General features: G+C 47.2%; 1 protein-coding gene across 3 annotated transcripts in view; it reads left to right on the forward strand.

The window, feature by feature from the left end:
* TSPAN5 (tetraspanin 5) overlaps nt 1-20,469 on the forward strand; it is a 152,687-nt gene that overhangs the window by 57,087 nt on the left and 75,131 nt on the right. The window contains exon 1 of one of the 3 annotated variants that reach the window (XM_070263398.1): nt 13,210-13,260. The exons of the other annotated variants lie outside the window; for them this stretch is intronic. Within the exon in view, the coding sequence (XP_070119499.1) occupies nt 13,252-13,260 (9 nt within the window). The 5' untranslated portion in view covers nt 13,210-13,251. Of the gene's footprint in view, nt 1-13,209; nt 13,261-20,469 lie in introns of those variants that run through there. 3 annotated transcript variants of the gene reach the window in all.

Genomic DNA, 20,469 nt, shown 5'->3' on the forward strand with positions numbered 1-20,469 from the left:
CCTTTTTAGCTTTCTGAGACACAACCATTTTACAAAATGGGAAAATGAAAGAACTCTCAAAAGAGGGACACGGAAAATCCAGTTTGCAGAATAGACAGTACAGGCCTGTGCTTGGCGGGAAGACGGGTGCCATGGGTTCCGTTTAAGAACTCAAAGTAAAAGGACAGGGTGGGAAGTGTAGGGAAGGCCTTCAGGGAAGTGCCCAAGGGGCTGATGGTTATTAGCAGCCTTGGAGGTGGCTGGGCCTCGTGGACCCCGCTGTGTGGAGATGGCGTGTGTGCCTTGCTCAGTGAGGTCTGGACGGGAGGAGTGCTGTTGCTGACTTGCCGTGTCTCCCCCACTCCTGCCCACCTCCTTGAGAGTAGAAGATATGTTTACTCTTCATGGAGCTGAGGAGAAGGCAGGCAGCTGAGGAGGAGACTAATTAGCAGGCCTCTCTGGAAGGTGTGAGACACATGGGCAGCATGGCTCTCTGGGAAACACAACAGGCCTTTGTCTGCAACTACAAACACTAGGAATTGTGGTGTCCCTGTGCTACAGGGCTCTGTAGCCCTGCAGAACCTCACTCTGCCTGTGCCAAGCAGGGCTCTCTAATTGGATCGCTAGTGCACACAAATGTGTCTTCATCGTCTCTGCCCATGTCCCTCTAGAGCATCTCTTTGTTCCCGTTACTGCAGTGTTCGGAATTGACCCATCCCACTGCCCCGCACTTTCTTTGGCTTCTTTCGCTTTTCTGAAGGCAGGCTGAGAAGCAGCCGTTGGCATGCCTGGTGGCGGCGCTGCATGCTGGCCTGGGAGGATCTCCGTCAAAGGAAGAGCTGTCCTCCCTCAGCCCCTCACCCTTGGCTTTTGGCCCCCTCTGCCTCCCAGCTGCCAGCACATTCAATCCCCTGCCTTTGTCCAGGGCAGGACACAGCACCACCTCCTTGGCTCCCCTTTCCCATCTGGGAGCCAAAATCGCTCCTCCAACTCGGGAACTGTGAGTTTCTTGTCATGCTCCTGGCTTGGTGGGAAGATCAGAATGGGACTTCTAACCGCCTGTTGTGTGCAGAGTTGGCAGGGGTGCATGTGCTGCGCCATTGTCTGGGATCTGTGAGGGAACTGCAGAGACAAGTGTCTAGAATGAGACTCAGTGCTGGAGGAGCGCCTTTCCTTTCTCCGTTTAGACTTTCTCAACAGAAGCTGCTTTTCGCTTGATTAACTGTAACAAACTGTCTTTGGAGTTTTGTGTTTTGGAAACCACATTGCCAAAGGAGAATCATTATGTCTGTTGTAAAAGCCCCGAATAAATTCCTCCTAGTATAAATGCAGAAGAAAGAATAGAAGGCTTTAATCTATCTTCTTGCCTATTTGTGAAATACTGCTGAGTGACCTACTTCATCTACATATTAAATGTACTAGACTTATCTGAGCTTTTTTTTCTTTAGTTGTTACCTTGGAAACGATGCCCTGGCTCAGAAATTGCATGAGCCCTTTTGCAAATCTGCAGTACGGTTTCTTCACACTGAGAAGGCAGATAATGGGAAAAAGTTGGATTTTCCAAAATGTCTTCAGTTGTTAGTAGAAAAGAGAGAGGAAGGAGGAAAAGTGAGAGAGATTTATTCTTGTAGTATTTCCAGAATACTCCTTTTAAATTAATTGGAAGTGGTTTTACCTAGATTTGAAAAGAAAATAATAGTATGGCCTCTTAGAACTTGAGACCGCTTTTAAAGAAGAACTGTCCTGGTGCCTTGGGAGCACTGGCCCAGGAGCACCAGCTGTGCACTGACATTGGATTCCAGACCTGCCATTCGGGAGTCTCTACTCTCACTGCTTTGATTGCACTGGTTCTTGCAGATTTTTTCATGGTGTCTTATTTTCTCAGGCCAACTTTCTCAGGAGACTGAGAAGTAAGATTTAAAAATAGGATTTAGTGGGCAGCCAGAGAGCAAAACTGGCCCATCTGCCAAGCTGAATAGGTAGCCTGCATATCATGGTGCAGCAAGGAACCCTCACACTTTTCTACAGTGTCTCAGGTTGTCGTTGAGGAGATTGGTGCCCAGAGAGGTGACATAGATTGCCCAAGGCACACGTGTGGTTGGGGCAGAGACTGGACTAAAAATCAGATTTCTTGACTCCAGATCTACAGCTCTTTCAACATCGGTTGAAATGTGCCATTTAAGACGCATTTGAGTCTCTTGCTGCCTCCGTCTTTTCTGCAGTCCCCTCTACCATGCTTCGCAGTGCCGATGGCCCTACAGCATGAGGAGACAAAATGTTCTTTAGGCTTTTCTTCTTGAAAACTTGGGACAAGAATAAGTTAGCCCGAGGCCATCACAGAATCTTTGAAAAGAGACTTTTAACTAGGAAATTGTTTTTTCAATGTAGTACGGAATTCTGATCATGACTTTGAACTGGAAAGTCTGCAGGTAAGAGTAGGAACTGTGTATAATACCTTTGGAGGTACTTTTGTGTGTTCATTCCTCATTTGTAAATCTGCTTTCTTACCTGCTAGTTATCTGTTCATTCATTCATTCAGCAGCTACTGAGCTGTATTAAATACTAAGTACTGGGAAGGTGCTTGGGAAGCAGAGTTGAGTTCTGTACATACTCCCTGGCCTCAGTAACACTTAGGCATATATGCTAGTTCAGTAGCTGGAAAATTTTAAATAAAGAGAGGGGCATTTTGACTGCTTACATTTAATGTGAAGAGTTGAATAATTTTTTTCGGAAGGTGGCAGTAGTTCAAGCATCCTTATTAAAACAAGAATAATTCAGAAGGTCTCTGTAAGGTCTCACCTCTCATTTTCCTCAGAACAAGCTCTGGTGCCAGAGGGTCTAGCGGGTCCCATGCCCTTTGGCTCAGGGGTTGTTTGAGATCGGAAGGAGGGGGTGGGGAGGGAGCCAGGGCAAGTATGGCAGAATTCCAGGGTCTGTATGGTGTAAATACCACAAAGACCTAGTGACTGTGCAGTGGAGGTCGGATGGGAAAGGGAGTGCTGAAGCAGTGGAGAATAGCAATAGCAGGTGTAATCTACTATGACACCGTCATTAAACAGGCTCCCTGCTGGGCACGTTATCTACATTCTCTCACTGGTTTGCCTTAACAACTGTGGGAGGGTGGTCCAGTCACATATTGCCATATTGCTGCTGAGGACACTCATGCCGTGAGATCAGCAGCGTGGACAAGGTCATGGCTAGGTGATGGATTAGGCGTTTCATGCGGCGCTCCCTGCTGTGTGAGCCCACCAGCTCTTGCCTTCACACAACACCCCCTCCCCTTTTAACAAGTTGAAAATTCGTCAAGACCGTGGTACTAATTTTCTTCTTCCTTTTAATCATTAAAATGGAATCTCACTGGGCACTAAAGGGGAGACAAAATGAAGGAAAATTGTAGTGGAGTGTCAAGAATAAAAGTGAGAATCTAGGACCAAACTGGTTAAATGAAAGGAATCCATACGTAGACTCCCAACCCACCTTGCCTGTATTACTTCAGCTGACAACTTGAATGTCGGTTAGGGTTGGGGGATGGTGAGAGTAGGAGGTGGTGGTTTCTGGGTGAACACAACACTGTGTTCCGGGTGCAAGTAGATCTGCCCACTCTTTGTGTACAGTGCCGGGGAGTGTGTTTCGCTTTTGTCTTACATAGGGAATTCGCAAGGAATGGTAGTTACTTTACATCTTTTGTGGGTACCGTGCACATTTCTCTTCATTCCAGTCACTAGTGCTTTGATTCAGTACAGCCAGCACAACCCCTGCCTTCAGGGAGCGGGCAGTTCCCCGAGGGGGACCTGTGATTACAGGGTAGTGGGATCAGTGCTGGGGAGGCATGGATGAAGAACAGAGTGTGATTTCATCTTTCAATTTTAGTGATGTGGAAAATAAGCAAGTGGAAAGATATTTTGGGCTTCATTTTACAAGGGGCTTGAAGAACTCCTCAAAAAATTGTACTGCGGAATTATTTGCCATAAGACTTGTGATTTTAAGCTGACTGTTGAGATCATGGTGAGTTTCTTGTCGATGAGGCTTCTGGTCAGGTCTGTGTGTGCAAGTCAGCACGTCGTGACTGCCTTCCTCCGCTTACTATCAAAACTGAAAACAACTCTTTTCTGCGTGCTTTTCCATCTTGTTTTCTTTATTAGTGCACGTGTCGTGTGCATTTGTTTTCCGTGCAGATCTGCATGAATTTTGTCCTAACAGCATCACATTTTGCACCAGATCCTAGTGGTAATCAGTCAGGGCTGGACGTCATGGTTGGCACCTGAGTTTCTCCCTGCTGGGCCCCCGGGTGACCTCAACTTCTGGTTAGTCTTATGAAAAATAGTGTAATTTGGTTTCATGCAGTGAGTCTCTTAGAAAAAACCAAGATTTATAGGCAAATTAGTGGCTGTACAGGTTACTTGGAAATATTTCTACTGTTTTTTAAAAAAATCAGAAGGTCAGTGGAGCTGAAGACAAAGGGAAGGAATTACCTTTTTCTTTTTAATGTGCAGCAAAATATGCGCTAATGATGCAATTACAATATATTAAGTTAATACAATAAATACAAAGTTAATCCATTTTGGACTTTATTGTATTGTCTTGACCTTGTTTGTGGAGTAATGTAATTGTGACAGAGTAATTAATACCCTACAGAGGGATTAGCAGTAAAGATGAAGATAGAAGAGCTAGGAGAAAAGCACTGAGTCGCACAGAAGGCAGGTGCGTTTAGAAAGGGCTAGGTGTAGAATTTCCTGAGGGTGATTTTCAGCTTTCCTGACTCTGATTACACATTTTCACATCTGCAGTGATAATCAACTTGGTTACACAGGTAAAACAGAGACAAATGATGGCGTTCCGAGGTGAATCAGCAAGAACGATGTTCCGGACACGCCACCAGCCCTCAACTGGGGCTTCCCCATGTTCTCAGAAAGGCTTTCTCCTCTCTGTAGTGTCCATGTTTCTGTTATTAAAATATCTTTTTGGTCATCATTTATTCTGCACAAATCTTAGCAAATGAGAGCCAAATCAGGAGGAGTTCCCCCAAATGAGTACTTGGCTGTATATCAAAGTGTGGGGGGCCTCTCAGGCCCAACCAGTTGTTCCAGGTGCATTTTCTTAGCTCTGGGGTTTCTAATGATGGGCTGTGCTACCAGATTGAAGTGAGTAACTTTGACCCCAGTAGGAGGGAGTGGAGGAGAAGAGAAAGAGATCTAGCTGGAGTCTCTTGTGCTCCACAGAAGTTACCGCTGGAGAAAACCTCCAGGAATGAGATGAGGCTGGCCTTGTCCTCCTCCGCAGTCCTGCCCAGGCAACAGAGAGGAAGTCCTTTCTCTACCTGTCTCAGCTGACTGACATTGTCAATGTTCTTCACTGGCAGGTTTCTCCTGTTTTCAATTGAAAAATAGGCTTTCCTATTACAGTATTAAAAATTCTGTGGTTTCGCTTTAAAATCAAATAACTCAATTTATTCACAAAGGAATTACAGACATTATTTCTAGTTTTCTTTTAATTGTTCGTCCTCCAGTGTTACTCATCTTGGCCTTTATGGCCACCGTCTTGGTGTGCTGGTGTTTGCTCTCCTCCTCTCCCTGACTTGGCTCCGGGCAGCTTCTCCAGGTTGGGTGGCTGTGCTCTCCCCGACTACTCTGTGCAGGAAGGCTGAAGCACAAGGGGGCTGCCAGCCTGCCCCGAAGTCTGAGCACAGGATAATTTGACCTTCGAAATCTTTCCACAGTTTGCATCAGAGTAAAAGAGGTCAGCTGGATGCTCGGCCTTGCTGGAACCCAGCAGTGAGGGTCAGGTGATATTTCTGTGCACTGTTTTGTGGGGTCAGGTGGGCTTGTCTGTGCGGCCAGCATCATCTGCCCCCACTTGCACTCACCGGACCCTAGCAGGCGGTCACCACCTACAATAATCTCTCAGACTTCTGCATGTAAAACCTACATCTAAATGTGTATGTTTACAATTGTGATAGGCAAGAGCTTATTTTTCTTAAAGAGAGTAAAGGAAATTTTTGTTTCAACTGGTATTTCTGTTTTCTCCAGGCACATAGTGAAAGTTTTTTTTCTCGACAAAAACCTGGAGAGAATTACTAATGGAAAAAAATGCTGTCATATACTGTTAAAATGTCACAAAGCAGATATCCTAGCCAACCATCATATATGCATATAAATTCTTTTAAAGGATGATTTAAACATCCTTTTGGATCTGTATATTTAAAAAAAAAATCTTTGGCATCGAAATACAAATGTGTGAAAATTTTCACATAAATTCTCACAGAAAATTTCACATAATAATTGCAACCAGGGGCCCGCCCCATGGCTGAGTGGTAAAGTTCGTGCGCTCCACCTTCTGCAGCCCAGGGTTTTGCCGGTTTGGATCCTGGGCGCAGACATGGCACTGCTCATCAGGCCATGTTGAGGCGGCATCCCACATGCCACAACTAGAAGGACCCACAACTAAGAATATGCAACTATGTACTGGGGGGTTGGGGGAGAAAAAGGGAAAAAAAAAGAAGATTGGCAACAGTTGTTAGTTCAGGTACCAATGTTAAAAAAAAAAAAAATTGCCACCAAATTATTTGCTGGTTTTCTGTTGCTTTTTCCTCATGTCCTTCATATTGTTTATGTAGCTGTGACTTGAATAAACGTAACCTGGGGGATTTGCTTTCCACAGATGAGCCTCCGCACTGCCCCCCACTGTGTGAGATGGCCGGGTTGGAGAGGCTTCTGGAGGGCTGGCTCGGCCGTGGGGAGGCAGAGCTGGGGCAGAGCTGGAGTGTCCGCGTCTGTTCTTGTAATGCAGTTTTCTCGTCCTTGTGTTATCTTAGAGTTTTAGTGGGAAAACTATTAACAATGTTATTTCAAAGAAATGGTTAACAAAATAAAATTTAACAGAAACTGGAGCTCTGGGCTTTGGTTAAACCTTCTTTTCCTCTGCACTCTCCCTCTGTCTCTTTTTGAACGAGCCATGACTCCTTTCCGCACAGGTGCTTGGCGTGGTATTAACCTTCCTCAGGTCGTTCCTTGGTCCAGGGCTGCAGACATTTCACTTGCTCCTGGTCTGAGTGAAGTGCCACACTCGGCCAAGGCCTGTGCAGCTGAGAGTCTGTTCTGTCCTCTGAGTGTACGGGGGTTCTGACGCAGGAGGAGGAACTTGTGTGAGGATGCTGGAGAAGGCCAGGAGGAAGCCGGGAGCGTGGAGGGACAGGACCAGCGTGGGCGCCCTGGGAATGCAGAACCGGGTGGGTGTTGTGTGGCAGTTGACAGTGCCCCTTCTGGGAGCCGGGGCCGCAGCGGTTCTGCTTCAGCAGCTTTGTGTGGAGGCCAGCTGCCTACCGCCCCGCTTACTTCACCCAGCACCTGTGTCCTTACTCCTCGACGTTCGTAGCCACATCGGGGATATTTATGGGGGAGAGAACACGGGGCAGTGTGGTGGGTGCTAAGGGGCGTACACAGGTGAAAAGCGACCCCCCTTACCCTCCAGAAGCTTTCAGCTGCTGTGCCTCGGGGGTGGTGTGCCTTAAGGAAGTGCCATACTCAGGTTAGAGGAAAGGATTCCTGAAGTGGTCAGAGGAGGACTGGGGATGGGGTGAGAGCTTGTGTGGGTCTGGAAGGAAGGAGGTGGCACTGCCCCCTGAGAGAAGGGCACCAGAAACCATTTGCTCTTTCTTCCATAGCCGAGCCGGTACATACAAAGAGCGCGTTCCCTCACTCAGGGCAGAGCTGGGAAGAATGTTCCGGTATGGGTGGAGGCATAGTTTTGTTTCTCCGTTGGATGCAGTAGGCCCTGAGGACCCTTCAGTCAGTGCTTGCTTCATCCTCCAGCTCCGCGGTCCTGTCTGTTCCACATAGCTCCACAGGCCACTGCAGTGAATGCTGAAAAACTCAAATCCGCTGGGTGTGGGTTTCCTAAATAAAGGGTAACTCTTCTCAGCTTTCAGAAAGGGTGGGGCCTGTGACTGTTCTGTTTGCATCCTCTCCCCAAAGCCCAGCACTGAGTTTGGCTTATAATAAATGCTAATAAACACTGGTGGAAGGAAGGGAAAAAAGTCCAGGGCTATTATTTGGGAAAGAGCTAAGAGGAGAAGTCATTTTTGAGGAGATAAAGTGAGTATAATTCCAGGATTATTTCCTCTTGAAGTGTAGGCATCTGAGGGGAGTGAGTGCCCCTCCTTCACAGGTGGGGTGGCTCTGCAGGGATGAAGGTGATGGGGTTTCCGGCTCCTGTTCCAAGTTCAGGTCTCAGGGGAGGTTCAGTGGGGCCTGGGGCTGCCTCCAGACCACACAGCTTTGCATAATTGATTAACCCTGCATAGCTGTTGCATTTCTGTCCTGAAGTGAATTTCATTTTCTAATTAACTCTCCAGAATTAACAAGTGCCAGAAAACAAGATGTGCGTTAAATCTTGTGATCTGATGGAATGCAGCCAGCTCCTCAAAAAGGTATAATTAATCATCTTGAATCTCTCAGGGCATTCTTAGTTCCTGAGTTGGTACACAGGTCTCTGAAAATAGCTAATGATGATTGTTTACCGTGGACCAGGCATTGCACGGAGGGCTGCAGCAGTTACCGCTTTTGATTATTTTTTTTTATCTTCACAAACACCTTAAGAATTAGCTGTATGAGCATCTCCCTTTCTAGCGCTGGGAACTGATTCTCAAAATGGTGAAGCCGCTCAAAGTTGACACAGTCAGTTCTAGTGGAGCTGGGCTTGAGTTGAGGCAGACGGGCTCCTAAGGGCCAGGTGACATTACTTCTCTTCCTTCTCCCGGGCCTTCCCGTTTTCCTTAGTCTTCCTCGTGTCTGCTGTCTGTCATCCTAACACTCCTGTCGGATGTGATAAACAGCAGTGACTGGGTGTAGTACACGCCCCGGATAAACAGAGCCCAATGCCACCCACAGGCAAGAAGGATTTTGGCAAATCACGTCACCTGCGTAATGGTAGGTCATGATCACGTAATGCATCGGAGGTCAATTTTGGAGCAATACTTCGAGGGAAATGTAGATGTTTTATACCAGCAGAGACCTTTGGGCTGGGAGAAGCTACATGGTGAGGGGACTTGGAGTTTCAGGGGGGAAAAAATTAAGGACTCTGGTTGGCAAGTCTCTTGGAAATTTTTTCTTTTTCTTTTTGGAGGAAGATTAGCCCTGAGCTGACATCTCCTGCCAATCCTCCTCTTTTTGCTGAGGAAGACTGGCCCTGAGCTACATCCGTGCCCATCTTCCTCTACTTTATATGTGGGACAGCTGCCACAGCATGGCTTGACAAGTGATGCCATGTCCACACCTGAGATCCGAACCAGTGAACCCTGGGCTGCCGAAGCGGAATGTGCAAACTAAACCGCTGTGACACTGGGCTGGCCCCTCTTGGAAAGTTTTAAGGGCAGTAAACATTTTAAATTCAGTACATCAGTAACTTTTGGATGAGAAGTTTCAGGTACTTCACAACACTTAAATAAAATGTGTGAGCACTGTGGTGGATAAGTGGGGATGACACCACTTCTCTCTTCTGTGTTAATAACATTGTGAAAAAGACAGAAGATGAATTTATTTTTTAATTGAGTTTTAGATTTTGGTTTTTATTTTAAAGCAGAATATAAAACAATTGTTTTCTATCTCCGTGAATGCTGGGATAGAAGACTTATTGCTGGAAAAACACATCATTGTTAGTCATGACATTTTTTGAATCAGAATGTCTAGATAATCAAAGATAATCAGTGTATTCAGATCATCTAATTTGTTTCATGTGCAGCTGTTACTTCTATTTACCTTTTTAAGAAAAGGCAAAATTCGTGGTGATTGCAGACTTGGCAGTACAACTTTAAGTAACTTTTGTAGCATTACAGGTTGATCTTGAGTAAATTGAATAATTTGAAAGTGTAATGACATTGGAAAGTATATATGTGCACATAAATTGAGGGAGAAAGGAATAATTAGTGCTGTTTGACTTTTTAAGAGTCATTTTGTGAATGATGTGGATATCCAGAAGGTGAGAGAATACAGTGGCCCTTCAGAGACAGAGCAGAAATGAGATAACCTGTCTTTTCTTTCAAGACAGATAGATTGGGATGACGTTGGATACAACATTCAAGCTTGATATTGTAGTTTCTAATGGGAGAGAAAAAGTTCCCAGAATATTGTGTGGATATTGTGCAAGGTGCTGATTATTTAGAAAGAAAGATGTTAGACCATAAGGACATTTTTTTCATCAGCTGAGATAGGTAAGAGTTTGATATTATTCCTGATCCTCCTTTTCAACCTGAAGAAACCCGTGGATAAACCCCAATGGCTCTGGGTGATACAATCACCCAGCAAGTGATCACGGACTCCTAGTAAGGACAAGGAGAAGAAGATGAGGAGCTCGGGCGTGGGTCACTGGGGCTTCCAGACGTCTCAGAGACACGCGTACTGAAGAGCCTCGATTGATCGGAGAGATTAGCGTGTCTCAGTCTCACTGGGAGGGAGACTGACGTGGGCTCTTTCCTCCTTAACAACAAACGCACCCCATCCCCATTATAGATGTGTGCCGTGTGTTCGAATCATCCCCCAAATTGAGGAAATCTGTATATAAATAGAGTGTGTAGTGATTATCACTGCAATCTCTATATTTAAAAATCATTTTCCATGTTTTTTCTTCCAAATATTTGTATATATGTATCCACACCTTTTCATATTTTATACTTTATTTTTTCAGTTTGAAAAAATACTACAAATAGTGAGCTTTTCCCTGTGTTGCTAGATAGTCTTTGAAAAGGGGATTTGTAAGCTCTGCCCCGTGGCTTTGGTGAGCCTGGCTTTGTCCCTCTCCACTCGGCACTCGATGCTCCAGCCTGGCACTGCTTGCGCCTCTCAGCTCCTGCGTGCCCTATGCTTCTCCTCTGGTCCAGAACATTCAGCCCTGTCCTCTTCACTCAGCTAACTCTTAATCTTCATGGTACTCTTTTTATTTAGATGGAGTTGAATGCTTTGGAAAGTGGGCAAAGACCATTTTAGCTGGATTACAAAAAGTAGGCTTTGCTGGACACAAGAATCTCTAACTTCAGTAACATTGTCATTTGTTGTGTGTCCATTGGGGTCAGGCTTCTTGCTAGGCACCCTTCCTGCTTTCACATAATATTCATAGTTACCCTGGCTGAGAAGTGGCATTCATATTTTAGAAAAGATGAAGCCAGTGCTGAAAGTAAGGTATGAGGCAGTGGCAGAACTGGGAGCTACCTCTGTCTCTCTGTGCTTAGATCACGCTACTGTTTCTTTTTTCTTTCTTTCTTTCTTTTTTTTTTTTGCTGAAGAAGATGAGCTCTGAGCTAACATCTGTGCCAATCTTCATCTATTTTATATGTGAGTCGCCACCACAGTGAGGCTGACTGGTGTATGTCCACGCCCCAGATCTGAACCTGTGGACCCAGGCCCATCAAAGCAGCATGCACCGAACTTAACCACTGTGCCATGGGGCCAGCCCCTGACTACTGTTTCTTTTAATTCTGACTCGCTGGGACATTGGCATGGGAGGAGGGGGAGAAATCTTTTTTTCTTAAAGATTGGCACCTGAGCTAACAACTGTTGCCAATCTTCTTTTTTTTTTTTTTTCCTGCTTTATGCCCCTAAACCCCCCTTTACACAGTTGTATATCTTAGTTGCAGGTCCTTCTAGTTGTGGGATGTGGGATGCTGCCTCAGCGTGGCCTGACGAGCAGTGCCATGTCCGCGCCCAGGATCCGAACCATGGGCCGCCGCAGCAGAGCGCGCGAAGTTAACCACTCGGCCACGGAGCCCGCCCCCGAGGGGGAGAAATCTTGATGGGGCACTTGATGAATGGCTAACAATTGACAACCCTCTTAGACTCGAAACAGTCATAAGATCTAGTCCTGAAATACCTTAAGTTAAAGGGGTCCCTGGGAGAATGTTCAAGATCTCTGAGGGATAACAATCTCATGAGAATTAGTCTTACATGCATGTAAGTAAGGTAAACCATCTTGGCGCAGATGGGAAGGTAGCCTTTAACAAAATCTCTCCTCTGTGAGGAGGAACCCTGCCCAGGGTTAACAGTTCCTAAGTTTAGAAAAAAGAAATGCAGCTCAAGTTCAGTAAGTAGGTGAAATACGATGTGCGAAACCTTTAAAGGTCTAAGAGGTTGATTATTTTGGTGACAGAGGTTAACTTACAGATTAATGAGTCAAGAGATCTACAAAGTTAAAATTTCTCTTCTTTGCACCGTTCACTTCAACAAATACTTTCCCAGGCCAAATGGAATCATTAGCCTCGTAGGAAACTCTTGGCCTTTTTTTAAATGACGAAATTGTGGCCAGTTTTGTAAATAAAGTTTGCTCTTGACCCTGGAGACTCTGGGCAGGATGAATTTGTCGTGCTGCAAGGGAGGTCGGTGGGTGAACTGGTTTCTTGGGACCTCAGCAGTGGTGGTAATGACCCACTTCTTCCAGAGACTCAAACCTTCTTACCTTTAGCTTTAGTGTTCCCTGCCGTAGAACTTTAAAGCAGGGACACATTTTTTGGATAATTTTTATTCATATTGAGCTTAAAAATCAACTAAACCAAACTAAAATCTGTAACATTTTGTACTGCTGCTTCTTATTAAAGATTGTTTAGTCATAGAAGGAGAAGAACAGCAACGCCAAGTTTGGGAATTCTTGCCCTTATAAATCAAAATAGAATTAGATGACAGCTTTTGCATGTTTCAAATGATGATGTAAATCCGTTGATAGTTGCCGCTGACTTTGGAGCGGAGTCCCTCTGACGCACAGTTGCTGTTTGATGACGGGGACTGCCCAGTGCAGCGGGCGGGGAGACAGGAAGACTCGTTTGCGGGGACATTTGCTCGTGTGCATTTCTCCTCAGGTCGGGGTTCGAGCCCAGAACTGGCTGGAATTCTGGGGCTCCAAGCCTGTTCGCCCAAGGTCTCCTGGAAAAGCCTTTCAGACATTTCTAGGAATTGGTACGGTTGTTTGGATTGGTAGACATGGACAAAGCAGGAACAGAAGAAAATAAAAATTAAAAAAAAATGTGGTGGTAATAGAGAGCTAAGTGTCCCCCAAAAGCCCTTCCACCGGAGGAAAATGGGTTTGTAGCCTTTTTCTTGGGGAGGAGTGTGTGTGGCTCTAGTTTAGCCGTTGATGAAAACAACATATGGTCGGTTTTATGAGGACTTGGAGACAGATGGTGACCTCTAGGCTAATTACGTGGTGGGCGAGATTCTTCAAGCAAACGGTGCGATTGTGACACTCTGCCCCTCGGGAGTGAGACAGCCTGGCTGTTTATTGTCACACCAGGGAAACATGGTCCAGGTGAGCGGGGACAAGGTACCCGTGAGGGAGGGTATTTACAACTTCTCTTCGTCTCCAGATTCATTTTAGTGGCTAAAGGAAAAAAGGAAGCAAAGAAGTTGAAAGAGGTGGCACAGGAAAACCTCGGCTTGCGCTGCAGCTGCGTTTTCACAGTTAGCTTTCTGGGGGCTGCGGGGTTTCCGCGTTCAACACAGCATTGTTCTCGGGGTCGCCGGGAATGGCGCTCTTCCTGAAGTCTTGGTTGTCCCCTGAGGCGTCCTGCCGGACCCGAGGGGGCCGTGGAGAGGGGCCCCTCCACCGAGCCTGCCCGGGTGCGCCTCGCTGTCGAGTGTGTCCCGGCGCGCCTCGCCCCCTCCCCGCTGCAGTCCTCTTCGCCACGGTTTTCAGTCATCTGACATCCTACTGGTTTTTACTTAAGTATATTTCTGTTTTACGTCTCCTCCGAATGTGGGCTTCCTGAGGGCAGGCTCTGAGGCTGTTCTCTGCTGTGGCCGCGGCCCCTGGGACAGTGCCGGCACAGGCAGCAGTTCCAGATTTGCTGACGTCGCTGGTTGACTGATTACAGCTCCTTGGACCCTCCCCCTCTGCGCGTGACCCTGGCCTTCGCCCTCGGCCTTCGCCCCCCTCCGCGTGCCCGCCCCTCCACCTCCGCGCGTCCGCCACCCCTCCCGCGCGCCGGCCTCCCCAACCCATGCGCTCTTCCTCTCCGCGCGCCCGCGCCCTGCGCCCCTCTCCGCGTGCGCCGGCGCCCGGCTCGCAGCCTGTCGGGCCTTTGCGTGGCGGTCCCCTGCGCTGACTGTGGCGTCTGCCCGCGCCGCGGAGTCCGCAGTGCGTGGGGTGCCGCTGGTGCATGCTCGTGGAGCGCCGCAGCGAACTGTCCGCGACAGAGCTGTGGGCGCCCGGGCTCGCCTCGCTCCGGCCCGCCCGGGAGGCGCAGGTTCTGCCCGCGGCGCGCCGAGTCCTTGTTATGGCTTCAGGCCATCTGTCCTCGCTCCCAGCCCCTTAATCACGGGGACCCCTGCTCAGTGTCAGCTTTCCTAAGCCTCACAGTCCATAGCAGGTGCATTTTGTTTTCGTTTTATCATTATTTTTAAAAACTGTACTTTTCAGTGCACGGTTAGGTTTACAGTAAAATTGAGAGGAAGGCACGGAGCGGTCCCACGTGCCCCTGACCCACACGTGCACGGCCACCGCATCACTGACGTCGCCCACTGGAGTGGGACATTTGGCGCCAAGGATGAGGCTGCGTCGCTGTACCTGATCACCCGAACTCCGTGGTTTACCTTGGGGTTCACGCTTGGTGTTGACATTCTGTGGGTTTGGACACGGTATGATGTATATCCATGTTTATAGTAGATAGATTTTTAATTATCTGAAGGAAAATTGTAGAGTGAAGTTCTTAGTTTGGTGGTGGTGTGTTAATGTTTTATTAATAGTGAGAACGTCACAGCTTTGGAAGGTAGCCGCCCTGCCCGCGAGAGGAAGCCTGCTGGGCCGCGCCCGGCACCCCTGCTGGGCCTGCTCCCGGCCGCCCGGGCCCGCCGGGGCAGCTGCAGACTCCGCAAGACGGCGGCGGCTCCTGGGCGCGGGGCACTTCTGTCGGGGCAGCTCTATCCTTGTCTCTATTCGGTGCGTTGTAACGAGTCTCCGGTTTGAAGGCCGGGTAACCAAGCCTGCAAGAACCTCTTAGAACGAGGACCGTGGGCAGAAGCCGGAGCGACCTGCAGGAAGGAACACTGCGTGTGGTTTGTCGCGTTGAGCCTGGCTGCGGCCGAGAGCCCGATTCTCAGGGCACCTGCTGTCAGGTGTCGCCAGGAACCCCCTGCACACAGGCCAGCTCCGCTGCGTGTGTGTGCTGTGTGGAGAAAGATGGAGAGGAAGAACGAGTGGAGAGATGACAGCGCCTTGACCTGGTCCAGGTCGAGTACGAGGGGGAAGGTGGCCTCGTGTGGATGCTTCCTCCGCCCCGCTCCGTGCGTGCGGCTGCCCTTGGCCTGGGCTGCCCTGGCTCTCAGCGCGTTCAGACACTGCCTTGTGTCTTTCCGTATCCGGGGGTTTTTCTTCTGAGCCTGCAAAGGGCTGGAGTTTGCAGTTAGGGTTTGGATATGCCCTATAAACACGGCGAATTGGGGGTACGGATCAGATGCTGCAGTGGGAGGTGGCCTTCCTACCGCAGGGTGTGGAAGCTTTTGTATTGCTTATTCTGTGTTGCCCAGCATAGCTACAGCTGCCGTCCATGTAGAGTCTCCGGTCTGCAGCCCAGGACGTCCCAAGTCCTACCTCGCGCATCCTCAGCCGTTCGCCATCATTAGTGCCCGGTCTCCATGATTTGGTTGAAAAGCCCCACAGAAATGTGCGATACTGATCTGTTTCTCCACCCATCTATCAGTTCGCTCATCAGTCTCTTCATACCCTAACCTTTCCAAAAACAAATTTTAATATGCTTAAGTATATAAAATCTAAATATATAGAATTTAGCATATATATTAAAGAATACTTATGGTTTAAGGAGTCATAAGGTAGGGGACATGTAGATAGGCCATGACATTAGAATGTCTAATAATAAACACTCAATAAATTTTTTCTATTAGCTATTATACGTTTCTGTTTATTGTTTTAAGTAAATCAGGAGAATGTGTAAAGGGAAAAGGGATACAAGTAATGCTTTTATATTGGAGAGCAATTGAATTTGCTGAAAGTGACCTGCACATGTTTTCTGAGCTTCCTATTAGCCAGTGCAAAAAGAGAAACATGTTCAGCCTCATGTTACAAAGTACATGCTACTTCTTAGGAAAGTCATAGGACCTGATAAAATGGATACTATGTGATAAAGTGGGAAACAGCTTTGGCGAAGTCCTGACGGTAAATAGAATAAAGAGTTTTTAGAACAGCTTCCTATGGTGTTCCTTAGTGTTGGCCAGTGGGACAACCAAAAAATTCATCTCAGTAAGAATGGTCAGTAAGAGCAGCAGACAGTGCAGTTTTGAGAATGGCTAGTGGAGATGCTTGTTCCCAAACCTTCCGTCTTACTCTTCTGCCCACGAGGCTAGTACAGTATACTAAGGCTGTGGTGGAGGCTGGGGGTGGGGGAAACGGTGTTGGCAGGAGGTGTGAGCTCTCACCAACACTCTCTTTCTTGCTGCGTTTTGATCTCTGTCTCGCGCTTTTCATGTCTGTCATTCAGTGTGCTTAGCTCCCTGCCGTGTCCTGGTGATTGAGGAAGATCCTATGTCTTTCCAAAATTTCTAATTTTTTGGTGGCCTTAGAATATTTTCTTTGTTTTATACACTTGACATTATTACTCTTTTGGAAAAGTCTGTTTGGTTGCATGATAAACAATCCTGGAATTGTCTTGCTTTCTAATTTTGCCTTATCAACTCTGAGATTTTGTGAACTCTTACATTTTCAGTGAATGGGAAATTAAATTGCTAATATGAGTTGCAGTTTGGGAATTTTGTCCCAGATGATGAAACCAGATGAGTGTGTTGTCTTTACGTAGGCTGCCTCACGGTTTTGGTTTTGGCCAGAATATTAGATGTTGGCCTCTTCATGGGCTTCCATACAGCTGGGTCTACCTCTGTTTTATTATTGTGAATCTCTGTCACATTGCTGCAGTCTCTCAGCTATGATCGTATTTTCCAGTCTTCTTGCTATTTCTTTTTCACTACTTATACGATGAAAGGAAGTAAAATTAGGTGATTTGATGTCTGATTTAAAATCAGCATGTCCACAGAATCAGAAATTAAAGAAGGTAATAACATTGATTCTTCTCTTTAAAAATGATTTATCTCATTTGGCTGAAAAAGTTTGGTTCTCTCCCCCACAGTATTCATTATTTTAGGTGTTCCCTGTACCTTGTGCATGCCCCCGGTACATTGCTGCCCTCTGTGTCTGTGCATTGTACTCTGTGCATTCTCCTTGTACATTCCTGTCCTCTGTACATGTACATTGTGCTCTGTGCATGCCCCCCGTACATTCCTGTCCTCTGTACATGTACATTGTACTCTGTGCATGCACCCAGTGCATTCCTGTCCTCTGTACATGTGCATTGTGCTCTGTGCATTCTCCCTGTACACTCCTGTCCTCTGTACATGTGCATTATACTCTGTGCATACTCCCATAATTCCTGTCCTCTGTACATGTATATTGTACTCTGTGCATTCTCCCGGTACATTCCTGTCCTCTGTACATGTGCATTATACTCTGTGCATACTCCCATAATTCCTGTCCTCTGTACATGTACATTGTGCTCTGTGCATACCCCCATAATTCCTGTCCTCTGTACATGTACATTGTACTCTGTGCATGCACCCGGTACATTCCTGTCCTCTGTACATGTGCATTGTGCTCTGTGCATTCTCCCTGTACATTCCTGTCCTCTGTACATGTGCGTTGTACTCTGTGCATACGCCCATAATTCCTGTCCTCTGTACATGTGCGTTGTACTCTGTGCATACGCCCGTAATTCCTGTCCTCTGTACATGTGCGTTGTACTCTGTCCATACCCCCATAATTCCTGTCCTCTGTACATTGTGCTCTGTGCATTCCTCCATCATTGCACCTCTATTTACTATAGTAGTAAATTAACCTATCTGTCAACAACACTAGACTGTCAGCTTTTTGAAGGCAGGGATCCCCGGGGACTGATGGAGTAATATCTGCCGTATTGTAAACACTCAGTATATCTTTGTGGAATGCAGAGAGTGACCAGCAATGTAATGAATAGCATATGGTCCCAATCAGTCATCAGATTGGACAGAGCTGCTATAGTGTCATCTCGAATGAACATCTCTAGAGAAATCCATGTTCAGTAAACTCCCTGTGTTTTAGAGGTGGGGCCCCCACTCTGAGTCCCTGAAACTGAAATCTTAGTCATCTTTGCATCTCTTTTACCCCCTCAACTTTCTCTTGTAGTTTTCTCTTTTTTTCTCCCTTTCTGTTGCCTCTACTCTAGTTTATACTTTTGGTCACCTGACATCTGTGGCTTGCAAGCTGGCTTTGCTGACGCGAGTCCCCCTTGCTCCCCCGGCCGCCCTGCTGCAGCCTGACCCGGCTTCCTCCATCCTCCCTCCGGTAGATCACCCCGTAGATGCTCAAAGTGTGTTTTCCCAGCAAGTTTTGCAGAGCAGTGTATTCTAGTGGACGTCCTTGATCCCTTGGTGGCCCTCAGCTCTATAGGCTCGGAAATGGATTGATGAGCATTACGAGAGTTCACCTCTCCATCGTGTTAACTGGGTTCGGGAAGTGGATATATAAAAGCAGATTGACATCTTTCCGATTTAAAATGAGAATAGAATTGTTTCTATTTCCATTTCATGGCCTGGGATTCGAGTGTGGGAACAGCCAGTACACAGTGTCTCCCTGTAGCCAGGCCTGTGTGGGAAACCACATCACAATCAGATGCTTAGTTGGCCAGTATGGAATAAAAACAAAGAGGAGTTAAGTGTCCAATGGCATCAGGTTAAGTCCGAGGTGTCCATTTCACAGTCAGGAGACTTGCCAGTGGGAACACTGGAAGGGAGCCGGCTCCAGCTGCCTGCATCCTGCTCCACAGGGGCCTGCGCATGCCAGCAGCTCCTGAACCCTTGAAGGACTAAGGATGTTGCCTGCGGCTTGCTCTTGCTGATGCTTGGGTGGCCAGGCCACTGTGGTTCTCTTTATGTCTCTACTTTTCTCCACTCTCAGGTGTGACCAGGCCCCATCTGATTGACGTTCTTGCCCCAAGATTGAATACTTAGACTTTTGCAGGCCTTGGAGCTGTTTCTGTAGGAGGCCTTTGCATGTCTTGACTTTTAAAGTTTAGCTGCAAGAGCAGCTTTATTTTCCTAATTTGGGAGCCTTATATTACCTGACACCCCCCACCCCATAGCTCTTTTCCTCGAAAACCTTTGAAACTCCCTGGCTCTTGCTGGTGCAAGTCTCCGTTTCTCCGCTCAGCCCTCGAGACCTTCGGTCAGCTCGCGGAGCTGTCAGCCTTATTACCTGCTCTTCTCCCTGTTGCATAGCGGCCCGGAGCACAGGCTGCAGTGCACGTCATTCTGTGTCTCTGCTGGAGTCTCCTGAGCTCGAAAACTTTGTCTTGTCTCCTAGATTGTTGTCAGGGCCGAGTAAAGTGGTGTGTGTGCATTGCTCTCTGGAGCAGGATTGGCATGGGTGGGGTGACGTCTTCTTAAGCTGTCATATGGTGAGCACGAGCGCTTTACACACCTTGTTTCACTTAGTCTTCTTTGAAGTAGGAACAGTTATTATCCCCATTTGACAGATGAGGAAAGTAAAGCTCAAAGAGGTTAGTGTTTGTGCCCAAAGTCTCAGGACTGATGGGGGCTGCCTGGTCTGCCCACTCCTTTAATTCAGTGCCGCTGCTATGTCAGGCTGGACTCTTGACTCACCCCAAACTAGCTCAGCTCATTTCTGCATCTCTGACCCTCTGTCCCAGCCAAGACCTACCCACCTTTCCTGCCCCTTTTGGGTTGCACCATCTCTCTCCTTGCCTTCCTCTCCAGCCCTCTCTGCTCATCCTCATCCTCAACTCCTGTGGTACTTGAGCATGTACTGGAGTCAGATCCATCTGGGATTATACCCAGGCTCTGCTGCGCTGCTTTGAACAAGTTGGGTAACCTCTCTGAGTTGCTGAAAAAATGGGTGTAATAATGACAGTTGCCTCGTGGGGTTTCTCGATGGTTCCATAAAATAGTGTGTGTGAAAGTCCTTAGTAAATGGCTAGATGTTTCTGTCTTCCTCAATAGATCAGCTACTTTCAAACTTATTTTTAATTTGACCCACAGTAAGGAGTATGTTTTAACATCATGACTTGGTGGTAGTGAGCACACACATTTGAATCAAAAGTTCCACGAGAACTCTCTCTTCTGTTCTTTTGGGTGTGTGTGTGTTAAAAACAATGCTGGTTTTGACCCATTTAATTGATTTTGAATATCTACTATGGAAGGCCACCCACAGTTTGGGAAAAAAACATCTGGCCTCGATGACAATAAGTCCTTTGAGGGCAAAACGATTTTTCATCCATCTGCATCCTCACAGGCGTCACAGGCCACGAGAAGCCCATCAGTTCTGGTTGATGGATTTTGGTCTGTGGGGCGGGAGGAGGACACTTAAGCCAGTTACACGATCGCTTATTGAATGCCCCTGTGCGAGAGCTGGCCAGCAAGACCCTGGGCGCAGCTCTGTTTCTGCTCTGCTCAGGAGCCTGCG

This window comes from Equus caballus, chromosome 3, assembly GCF_041296265.1.
Source record: "Equus caballus isolate H_3958 breed thoroughbred chromosome 3, TB-T2T, whole genome shotgun sequence".
Lineage (NCBI taxonomy): Eukaryota > Metazoa > Chordata > Mammalia > Perissodactyla > Equidae > Equus > Equus caballus.